The sequence below is a fragment of the Schistocerca gregaria genome, chromosome 2, assembly GCF_023897955.1.
Source record: "Schistocerca gregaria isolate iqSchGreg1 chromosome 2, iqSchGreg1.2, whole genome shotgun sequence".
NCBI lineage: Eukaryota > Metazoa > Arthropoda > Insecta > Orthoptera > Acrididae > Schistocerca > Schistocerca gregaria.
In genome coordinates, this window is record NC_064921.1 from 945669990 (window position 1) to 945682880 (window position 12891).

General features: G+C 37.6%; 1 protein-coding gene across 1 annotated transcript in view; it reads right to left on the reverse strand.

Moving 5' to 3' along the window:
- LOC126335404 (serpin B6-like) overlaps positions 1-12891 on the reverse strand; it is a 325460-nt gene that overhangs the window by 86927 nt on the left and 225642 nt on the right. The window contains exon 6 of the mRNA XM_049998665.1: positions 9191-9376. Coding sequence (XP_049854622.1) covers positions 9191-9376 — 186 coding nt within the window. The remainder of the gene's footprint in view (positions 1-9190; positions 9377-12891) is intronic.

The following is a 12891-nucleotide window of genomic DNA, read 5'->3' on the forward strand; positions in this document are numbered from 1 at the left end:
CCTATTAATCTCATTTTTTAAAATATTTGTATTCTCTTTCAGCTACTTCATTTGCTGCATTTTTAAATTTTTTCCTTTCATCAATTACATTCAATATGTCTTGTGTTATCCTAGGACTTCTACTAGGCCTTGTCTTTTTATCTATTTGATCCTCTGCTGCCTTCACTATTTCATCTTGTAAAGCTGCCCATTCATCTTCTATTATGTTCCTTTTCCTTGTTCTAATCAGTTGTTGTCTAATGCTCCTTCTGAAACTCTCAACAACCTCTGTTTCTTTCAGCTTATACAGGTCTCATCTCCTTAATTTCCTACCTTCATCTAATATTTTTCAGTTTTAATCCACAGTTAATAACTAATAAATTGTGGTCAAAGTATAAATATTGCCCTGGAAATGTATTACAATTTAAAATCTTGTTCCCAAATTTCTGTCTAGCCATTATACAATCAATCTGTAAACTTCCAGTGCCTCCAGGTCTCTTCCATGTATACAATCTTCTTTTATGGTTAAATCAAGGGTTAGCAATGATTAAATTATGCTCTGTGCAAAATTCTACCAGGTGGCTTCCTCTTTCAGTCCTTTACCCCAGTCCATGTTCACCTACTATTTTTCTATCTCTTCCTTCTACTACTATAAAATTCCAGTTCCCGTAACAATTAAATTTTCATCTCCTTTAACTAACTTCATCATCTGTGGAGCTGATTGGCATATAAATGTGTACTACTGTGGTAGGCATGGACTTCATGTCTATCTTGGCTACAATGATGCATTCCCTAAGCTGTTCACCTTAGCTTACCCACATTCCTATTTTCTTACTCATTATTAAACCCACTCTTGCATTACCCCTGTTTGACTTTGTGTTTATAATCTTGTATTCACCTGACCAGATGTCCCATTTCTCCTGCTGCCAAACTTCCCCAATTCCCACTATATCTAAGCTCAACCCAAAAATTTCTCACCTACCTGCCAGTTAAGGGATCTAACATTCCATGCTCCAATCCACAGAATGCCAGTTTTGTTTCTCCTGATGATGACATTCCCCTGAGTTGACCCCAATCAGAGATCCAAAGGGGGGACTATTTTACCTCTGAAGTATTTTACCTAAGAGGACACCAGCATCATTTAACCATACAGTAGAGCTGGATGCTCTCGGGAAAAATTATGGCTGTATTTTACCCTGCTTTCAGCCATTCACACTACCAGCACAGCAAGGACATTTGGTTGATGTTACAAGACCAGATCGGTAAATCACCCAGACTGCTGCCCCTACAAGTTCATTGATTCATGGAGGCTGTAAAGGGACACCCTCCTATAGTATCACTTTTCTTCAACAGAAGTCATCAATACAAAAAATAAGTACACCTTTTTAAACAGGTTAATACTCTCTCAGCAGTTTTTCTAAAAGAATTTCATGTGATTTTGTACACCATGTATTATATTTCAGCCTAAAATGTATAAAAAGAAATTACTTTATTTTTGTTGTTACAATTGACATGTACTAACTCTGAATGTATAGTTAAAATTACTCTTCTTTTAGAAACATTTGAAATTATGAAATATCTGGACACCTAAAATTCCTATTATTAATTACACAGTCTGACGCTAATTATTAAATTTGTTTATGGATTCATTTATAAAATAATAATAGAGATTAACAGACAGACATTTGTCAAGAAAGTTTTTAAACTCTTTGGGATATTGTTAGTACCATAGAAAGAGTTAGTAGTGGGCATGCCTCTGATGTGATTGGACGTGTTTTTAATTCTGGCAATAACAATGTAGTTTTCAGTTTTGAGGTGGAAATTGTAGAGACAGTCTGATATAGAAAAATGTGGCAAAATAAAAATTAAGATAAAGACACACAACCCTTCAGTAGTTATTACACCAATTGGAACCATGATAGTAATATCAAAAATTTCAGCTTCAAGAATCACAACCTAGATGTGAAGAACTGGAGCCAACTAAGAGAAAAGTAGATAAGTAAAAAGTTTATTCAAATCTTACTCCTTTGAAGCTTATTAAAAGAGTTAATTTTGAAGTGAATGACAATCAACAAATGATGTGAGGGAGGAGTAAGATTACAAGTGTGGGCGTCATCTGGGATCAGTTGCCTGATAATGAAGTTTTGTCTGTTGCAGAAGAAGGGAAAGTGATTTGTGCCATTTGCAGTTTTTATATAAATGAATTTCCACCCACGCAGAGAAAGAAGACCAAGGACTGCCCAACAAAATCATATCAACAATGATGAAGTATCAGCAACAATGACAGACCGGACCAATTGAAAGAGGACTTTACAACTATGACGAGGGACTTCAAAAAGGAAAGATAAGCACAAACTATAAGGAAATTAATTTGTTTGTGGACTTGTGATTATTAACAAAATGACTAGAGATGAGGGTAGTGGTGATGTAGAAGTTAAAGCTGTAGGACCCAGCCAGGACATGTTTGAACTGAGTGAAATCGTAGTCAGCAAAGAAACAGTAAAAACTGATATTTTGCAGTTGATTTTGGCAAAACTAGAGGAAATGAAGACAGATAACAATAGAAAATTCAGTGCATTTCATGATAATAATGGGTTGTCAGAGGGATAAAAATATGTGAATGAAACTGATGACTTAGAAAGTAAATTTATTGCTTTGGAAAATGAGATAATTGCCAAATCTGCAAAACAGTCAAAGGATGTTAATGATTCCAGAATGAGATTTTCACTCTGCAGCAGAGCGTGTGCTGATATGAAACTTCCTGGCAGATTAAAACTGTGTGCCCTACCGGGACTCGAACTCGGAACCTTTGCCTTTCACGGGCAAGTGCTCTACCATCTGAGCTACCGAAGCACAACTCACGCCCGGTACTCACAGCTTTAATGATGTCAGAGTTGAACAGAAGGCCATAGTGGAAAAAAATGGAAACAAACTTTAACACTGTAGATCAAAAAATTTTAAATGCTGAAAACAATATGCAAACTAAAGTAAATGTTTTACATCAAAAAAATTTCAGCAGTTCTGGAAAATTGCATTCACAAAAATCTGTATTCAAACAATGGCACTGCCTGGTTCAGCACTCCAATCAAAAGGTTTCTATCAGACAATTTACATCCAGTGGATTTTCTGCACCACTGTAGAGATAGTTTTCTGTCAGGCATGAGTGACTATCAAAAAATTAAATCTGTTAAAAGATGTGTTGAAGGTGAAGCTCTGTCATGGGTAAATTTAAATTTAAGTCAGTTGGAAACATATTAAAGTTTCGAAAAAAAATTTTAAAATAAAATTTGGTTGGAAGTTGAACAGGGAAGAAATAAAAGTGAATTTTTGAATGGTCCTAATTATAGGAATAGGGATGGTAATCTGAAAGAGTTTTGTAAGATTCAGCTTAAGCAATTATCACACCTTGGCAAAACATTTGACAAAATTACATTGATTTACACACTTAACAGGAGATTACCAGAAAGATAACAGTGGCATTTAGTGCACAGACCTGACAATTGTCTTGAACAGTTTTTACAATATGTTGACAGGCTGTATAGGCCAGTAGAAAGAAGTATGTACCATAACAATTGGACTGATAGAAATCACAATGGAGTACTACAGAAACAGAGATAATGGTAACTTCTATCATGATCACAATGTTAATAGAGACAGAAATTTTGAATATCAGCAGAACAGGAATAATGGGGATAACCATGGGCAATTTAATACGAGAAACAATCGTAGAGGTGACTACTCAGGAAATGGCAGTCTGCCTCAATGTAGATCCACAGTTTTGGGGCGAGGAAACACAACAAGCAAAGGACCCCTAATTTAAACCTGCAGTTAGACAATAATAACAGTGTTAATAATATGGCACAGGTATCTGTAGTTGAACAGAAAGAATATCAGATTTCTCATTTATGTTTTGATTAAAAGCTTTGGGATACTATGTTTCATTATGGTGATGTAGGTACGGGTTACAAACCAGAATGCAAGAGTAATGAGAATTTTGATATAATATATACCGATGATTTCTTCTCTTGGCCAGAAAATAGTGTTATTGATGTATGTAAATCAGGTGATGACAGTAATGGATCTGAACTAGGTGGTATTTTTATGTAGATGTGAATGAGGGCTGTGAAATAACTGAGTTTGGTAAGTCTGAGACTGGTAGCTTATCGCAAATGAATGGAGGTGTCGATGGAGATGAGACTTGTGTTATTAATGATGTTGTTGATGAAGTAATTATGGAGGAATATTATGATTGTAATGATGATGATGATGATGATGATGATGATGGTGATGATGATGATGATGAGTATTGGTATTTGTAGAATTTAAGAATAATTAAGTTTCAGAGATATTTGTGAATAATATTGCCAGTACATATAAGGTAAGTGATGTATGTGATGATATAAGTGAGAGTCATGGTATACCAGTCCAGTCAAAGCATTTTTTCATTAATGTCATGCAGAGTAATAATCCGTGCAGTAAAGGTGAGTAATCTGTAAGCCTAGAAAGTAAAGGTGAAAAATTTTTGAAGTTTGTTTGTAACCAGGACATCACTTGTACAACAGTTAAACATACATTGAGTTTAACAGAAATTATGCACAGCAATACAGCTCTGATACTCTCACAAATTTCAAATAAGTACAGGTAAGCTACAACATTTGAACATGCAGTTACTATAGAAAGTAATACCATATAACAAACAGTAAAAAAATAAAATAATGATCACAAGGAGAATTGTTTTTAGTAAATTCAATGATGTTCAATGGAAACAAGAATGGTACACAAGATGCTACACAAAATTTCTGAGAATTTGAATGTTGTGCCGAAATAATCAGCAGTAAACACTTCTGCTGCTAGGTACTTCTAGTTGAATCTTTCAAGTTCCAGTCTGACATATGGCTTCACAATGAGTGGTTCAGTGTGAATGGTGTCGTTGATTTATTTACGCCATTTTCTACTATATCTTCAAATTTCACAATGTGTGTTTTGAAGGAACAGATGACCTGTATTAAGTTTTCTTCACGTTCCTCAAAACTGCAGCTAAAACCCACCTAAAGCTAAGGGAGGTTTTTGGTAGATTAAGTGATTTAAAGATGGCTAGGAGTCTGTGGAGGATGACAAGTATTTGAACCAGCTGTCATCATGTACAACTCTGGAAATGATTGTTAAAGTGTATGAAGTGTTCCAGAAGGATAGAAGACAGGAAATCCATGATGTTTGTGAAACCATTGGACTTTAATCCAGTGGATGTCAATGGATTACGGCTGATGAATTGTATGCGAGATGAAATGCAGCTTTCAGATGTGCACTGAACTGTAAACAGCAGTTGAAGATAACCCAAATGTTCTGTCCATGGACTTTAGGTATATGGTTACTAACCTGCAACAAAACAACAAACTTCACAATGGGAGACACCACTCTTTCCACAGCACCAGAAAAGCATGCCAAGTTCGCAGAAACAGCAAGTCTATGGTAGCCTTTTTTTTTTAATTCATGGAATTATCCACAAGGAATTTCTTCCATGTGCTCAGAGAAATATAGTGAAGCTCTACTGTAATGTTCCAAAGAGACTGCGAAATGTTAGATACAAACAGTCTGAGAGATGGGAGAACAAAGACTGGTTCTCTTCTTTTCTGCTACCCGCCGTCTCTCCCTCGCCCTCCGTCTAACCTCCTGACTGCTCCTAGCTGCGTTACCCTCTCTCCACCATGTCGCTGTATGCTCCTGCTAGGAGCACTCACCGTCCGCTACCACACTCTGCCGTCCCTCCCCCTCCACATCCCAGCGTCCTCCAAAGCCCAGCTGGCTGCCTATCTCATCATGCGCTGCTGCTCATAGTCTGGCTTCATCTGTCAGAGACTATGGTCATGTGTGTGTGTGTGAGTTGCATTTTACATGCAGATGTGTGTGTGTGTGTGTGTTTTGTTTGTTTCTGGCAAAGGGCTTGTTGTCCGAAACCTCTTTTTGTGACAGTCTCTTTCTGTGCCTATCTGTGACTCAGCATCTCCACTATATGGTGAGAAGCAACTATCCTTTTCTAATATTGTTATAAGATCTGACTAAAAATTTATGCAGCTTCTTTCATATGGTACTTCCTTACACATAAGTGCATCAACTTCAAACAGTCTGAGGTTGCTATTAATGTTGTTCACAGGGTCATTAATATACAACATGAACAACAAGGGTTCCACCATAGATCCCTTGGACATCTGAAATTAATCCTACATCTGATGATAACTACCAATCCAAGATAACCTGCTGCATCCTCCCCACCATAAAATCCTCAGTTCAGTCACAAATTTCACTTGATACACAAATGGTCATACTTTTTACAATAAGTGTAGATGTCTTAGTGAGTTGAATACCAGAAATCAAGGAATACTACATCTACCTGACTGCCTTGATCCAAAGCTTTCATTATATCAGGTGAGAAAAATTTTAGTTGGGCTTTGCATGACCTGTATTTCCAGAATCCTAGGAGTTATAAGTTACCATTGATGCACTGGATATTGCCAGATTTTACAATACTATTGGTTTCAGCTGGTGTTCATTCTTAACAATTTATTACCAAAGTAGAGTAACAGCACCAAGTACTGTAGTTTGATTTCTGTAAATCAAAGAAAACAGTGATTAAGTGATGACAAACCACAAAATCATTTGAGTTTGCAGATTCCATGGACACCAGATGAATAGTGGTGTGAATGTGGTGGTATGGGAAAACAATAAATTATTTTTTTAAATATTGTATCCCCTACATTTGGAGGCATTGGCTCATTCATGACAATCCCAATGATATTTAACCACTAGTGTTGAACTAGTGATATGAAGGGGGTAACATGTAAAAATAATCAAACTGACTGAAATTAGTGCCAGATTCCAAATTTTTCAGTTTTCTAGGCGTTCTAATCCTGATCACATTTCTCCTGTAGAGATGAGGTCGTTTGAAAAAGAGTCGCATATTGTCTTAAGGTGTGTGTGTGTGTGTGTATGTGTGTGAGAGAGAGAGAGAGAGAGAGAAGAGCAATACTGGAGTCAGATCCCTAGTTTCCAGACTTGCTAACCAATTCATGATGGCCACAATGACTTTCATATCACAGTTTAATGGAAAGAAAAATCTGCTATATTCAAATTCAGGTAACTGGGCAATTTCATTGAAGCAACAATCACAATACAGAAGGGAGATGATTGAAACAGCCTTCATAGCATGGATAGTACTCACTGTAATGAGTTACAGTTTTAACTTTAATAAAAAATAATTATATTGATTATTGTGTGCTCTGCATCACATTCAACAAATTATGAGAGCAGTCTATTAAGTACTGTGAGTTGATTCAAGGTCACCATGTTCTCTACTGGGCAAGTTTATGTTGCCTACTCAGTAATGGATTCACCCAATAATTTACATATTATTACAACTGGAGCAGGAACTAAAAATATTGTAGATAATCAAGTTTTATGTTAAATTTAAGTTACAATGAAAAGATTTTAACCATTTCAAAAACATGTAAATGAAGTAAGACAGATGTCGTTCATTTTCCTATCTACACTCCTGGAAATGGAAAAAAGAACACACTGATACCGGTGTGTCAGACCCACCATACTTGCTCCGGACACTGTGAGAGGGCTGTACAAGCAATGATCACACGCACGGCATAGCGGACACACCAGGAACCATGGTATTGGCCGTCGAATGGCGCTAGCTGCGCAGCATTTGTGCACCGCCGCCGTCGGTGTCAGCCAGTTTGCCATGGCATATGGAGCTCCATCACAGTCTTTAACACTGGTAGCATGCCGCGACAGCGTGGACGTGAACTGTACGTGCAGTTGACGGACTTTGAGCGAGGGCGTATAGTGGGCATGCGGGAGGCCGGGTGGACGTACCGCCGAATTGCTCAACACGTGGGGCGTGAGGTCTCCACAGTACATCGATGTTGTCGCCAGTGGTCGGCGGAAGGTGCACATGACCGTCGACCTGGGACCGAACCGCAGCGACGCACGGATGCACGCCAAGACCGTAGGATCCTACGCAGTGCCGTAGGGGACCGCACCGCCACTTCCCAGCAACTTAGGGACGCCTCCAGTGGTGTCGTGACAGGCGTGAATGGAGGGACGAATGGAGACGTGTTGTCTTCAGCGATGAGAGTCGCTTCTGCCTTGGTGCCAATGATGGTCGTTTGCATGTTTGGCGCCGTGCAGGTGAGTGCCACAGTCAGGACTGCATACGACCGAGGCACACAGGGCCAGCACCCGGCATCATGGTGTGGTGAGCGATCTCCTACACTGGCCGTACACCTCTGGTGATCGTCGAGGGGACACTGAATAGTGCACGGTACATCCAAACCATCATCGAATCCATCGTTCTACCATTCCTAGACCGGCAAGGGAACTTGCTGTTCCAACAGGACAATGCACGTCCGCATGTATCCCGTGCCACCCAATGTGCTCTAGAAGGTGTAAGTCAACTACCCTGGCCAGCAAGATCTCCAGATCTGTCCCCCATTGAGCATGTTTGGGACTTCATGAAGCGTCGTCTCACGTGGTCTGCACGTCCAGCACGAACGCTGGTCCAACTGAGGTGCCAGGCAGAAATGGCATGGCAAGCCGTTCCACAGGACTACATCCAGCATCTCTACGATCGTCTCCATGGGAGAATAGCAGCCTGCATTGCTGCGAAAGGTGGATATACACTGTACTAGTGCCGACATTGTGCATGCTCTGTTGCCTGTTTCTATGTGCCTGTGGTTCTGTCAGTGTGATAATGTGATGTATCTGACCCCAGGAATGTGTCAATAAAGTTTCCCCTTCCTGGGACAATGAATTCACAGTGTTCTTATTTCAATTTCCAGGAGTGTAATATAATACTGGAATGAATAAATAACCATACAAATTTTGGTACTCACATCAGAGACGAATAAAACACTAAAGAAAAAAATGAAGAAGACTGATCACTGTGCAATGTAAAACTATTCAGATGGTGACAGTCTTGCTACAGAGCTCCTGAAGGTGTTCACTTTACAAAAGGTAATATTTTATTGCAGTGCAGTAACATTAACTGTTTATAACTGTAAACACAAAATTACTTTTCTTCCACAAGTAATATTTTTAAATACCGGTAAATGGAAAATTTAGTATGCAAATATTAAATTTTTATGTGTATGACTTTCACTTAGGTAAACAGAAAAAACTAAATGAAAAAAAATGCATTTTTACTCACTTTCTCCAAAGTATCTCTCAGATCTATTTTGTGTTCCAGTTTGAATTTGGGTAAGTAGACCTCCACTTTAACTTCATACATTTCATCCAGAATATCAGCTAGATTCAAAGATGCAAGCTTTGCTTCTAATTTCTTAAGACCATTATTCTTCTTTGGCAAGAGTATCACCATGCTCAACTGGCTCCCCTAGAATAACAACAGTAACAATAATAACAATAATAAGAATATTTATTATTGTGAATTCTATAGGAATTTTCGAAATAAGTATATAGAATAATCAATTTTCCCAATTTTGGTTTTTATCTCACAAATGGTCATCAAATTTAACGATTGGTAAGTCATGTCCATAGTAGTGAATATGCACCTATGTCATTGAAGGAGAAGACTGCATAACCTATATAAGATCTGCCAGACTATTTATTATTAAATGAAATCCATCACCATTCAATGTTGTTCAGTATTGCTCTTATGACACTGCTACAAACAAGAGCAATGGAAAGGTTCTGTAGATTACAATTCTTTGGTAATTGTTCCCCTCAGTGGTCACTGTAACCAGTTTATCAGAAATTAAGATCAGTTTTTCAGTGTCCTAAAACAACAAAACTTGGTCTCAGTAACCTCATAGTAAATTTCCACATTATGCAAAAACCTCATTTATGCAGCCCTCGTAATTTGTTTCCTTTCTTTAACATGTGTGTGGTATACATTTGGTAAGGTACGGTACATGTACAGCTGTCTATTGGCACCACAGGTCCATAGAGATGCCAGTCCCATGCTTCCAGCCACCATTACTTCAGTGTGTGTGTTTACCACTGTAAAATGCTGTTTCATTTATAATGAATCTGTTATATGGGGACTCCTGTTCAATAGTAAACTATGATACATATTCTGATTAACAAAAGCTATGATTAATTCCAACTGTGAATTCCAGAAACTTGAAAATCTGATGTTCAAAAAGGAAACCTTTGGGATCAATATATTGTGTTTGTTTGAAGTTGACACTTTTTTTCTTATTTTCTGCAATATTTTAGTGATTCGTTTTCATTTTTCACTTTTAAGATCATTCATTATTGCATAAATTTAATTTATTTCGTTTGACTATAATTGACAGCTATTTCAGCACTTCACTTCTTTTGCTTCCAAAATTTTCATTCCAAGATTATGTCCAAAATACATAATTATTTTGCATCTACAAATATCCTTTATATCTTACACATTTTCTTGATAAATTTTAAGTCAGGTTTACAGCACTAAAGAGTTGAGATAAAAAAATGGTTCAAATGGCTCTGAGCACTATGGGACTTAGCATCTATGGTCATCAGTCCCCTAGAACTTAGAACTACTTAAACCTAACTAACCTAAGGACTGCACCCAACACCCAGCCATCACGAGGCAGAGAAAATCCCTGACCCCGCCGAGAAACGTACCCGGGAACCCGGGCCTGGGAAGCGAGAACGCTACCAGAGTTGAGATATCTTTGTTTAATTTAATAAATAGTAATCATGAGGGAGTAATGGAGGGAAAACTGTTGTAAGAAGTAAAGTGTCGAACTAATTTTTATGTAAAATAGATTGAAGTTTTACTTTGTTAACTGATAACTGTGATACTATAATCAGGTAGAATGTCAATTTGTATAAATTTGCGTCATTGGAAATGAATACAATATTATGAGTTATGAAACCAGTAATAATTGGAAACTGACTTTCTGGGGAAAAAAAAAAAAAAAAAAAAGGGTTGATTTGTGGATATATTGAACTTGTAAATAAATTATGTTAATTTATTATCTGCAAATCAATATCTTCTCTAAAACATCTGCAATCTCGGCCACTTGAAGAATTATATCCCAAAATATACTGGACAATGAGCTGAGCCATGAATTTCATCAAATAATCCAGATGAGTGTTAGTACTAACTTCTAATTTACTGACCAACCAACGCTGGGACTTTTATTCGATAGTGTCATTTCCTAACATATACTGATAAACATATATATGTCTGGTAGTTCACACAAAGAAATGTTACTGTTAAAATGAAACCATTCAATTAATTTTTCATTTATGATAGAGTGGCAATGGAGTGTTAGGCAGTATTTTTCTATCCTCAAAATGATGTCTACAGATGATTTGCAGAGCTGCAGTAGAGTAAAGAAAGCAAGAAATGAAATACCCAAGGAAGCATTACTCATTTGATATTCAGTCCAGTTTTGTGGGGAAAGGAGCAAAACTTAAACAGCAGGATAACTGCTGTGGTTTCTAACTCTGCAGCCAGCCATAGAAATATGGAAAGCTCACCAAGACATACACCAGGTTTCAATGATGGGTGAAAGTGGAAAGTGTTTTAGGGGGATACACTGGTTGCAGAAAACTTGTAAAAAAGAATTCTAACAAGTTATTTTCTCTAAAATCTTAACCCCAATCTGTATTTATAATGCAGACAAATCTGAAGGTTTATTGGATAGTGCTCTGTAAGGTGTTGGTGATCGTGCTGACCTCAAATGTCACACAAGCTTGGAAGAAAAGTACACACTGCTTCAGTAAATAAACATGAATAGACTGTGGAATTAACTACAGAATTTAAGTACCACAAAAGTGTTTCATCTAAGTGCCAAAATAAAAGATTTTTATATTTCAGTACATCATTTTAGTTTCTGCATTTAGTAGAATATTTCCTGGTTTTTAGAAGCCCAATTTACATCTAGTCCCATCTAGTCTGGATAAACAGGGTTCTTGTGTATTTGTTTATTCATTCTGATTCCTTTCCAAGAAAGTATGGAACTGCTGGAGCCAGTGACCTGAATGATGAGTCTTTTCTGTAACTGTTCAACTGCATTGCTTTTCTAAGATGGTGGCAGTGCTGTGAACTGATCGGTATGCATCTAATGGATGTAACCCTATTATCTGTTGCTTAATGCTTCATTGTGATGGAATATGAAGACGTCACCAAGAAATGAATCACAAGCACTACAATATTTTGACAAATCGTTAATTTAGTTGTTGAGTAACAGTGCCACAGCTAGATGTATGAAGTGAACTGAGATCACTGAAACCCTGGACTTCCATACATCAAACAGGAGAGCTTGGTCTTTGTTCAACAAACTAGGTGGTGGCTCCAGATGAGATTGCACATGTGATGCTGTTACCATCAACCAAGCTGTAGCAAACAACATGTCCACTTCCAAAACTCCTCAAGTCTGAACACATACTACTGTGGCTAAGAAGAAATGAAAGGACTCAAAACAGCTTTGCAAATCTGAAACTGAACACTGAGCACTGAAGAAGCCATAAAATAAAAGAAACTTGTGAAAGTCCTGGGCATTGATAGCATTCAAGCAGATTACCTTCTGCACTATGGCAATTATGTAATAAAGTGGGTGGCTGACTTCTTCTCAAACATTTTGCAGTGGGCATCATACCGCACGAAACAAAATGAGCAAGGGTAATATCCAGACTGAAAGCAGGTAAAACAAATGATAAGCCAGACTTTTATTGACAAATAGTTTTATTTAGTATGGTACATAAACTCCTGGAAAGAATTGTGTACAAGAGAATATGAGCACAAGATCTTTGAGAATATACTGATTGAACAAACAGGATTCAATTCTAGCTGCAACTGCACAGATCCAGTACTCTACCTAACAACTTTCACAGAAAGTGGCATCCACAATCAAGAGAAGTTGTCAGTTATATTCACTGAACTGACAG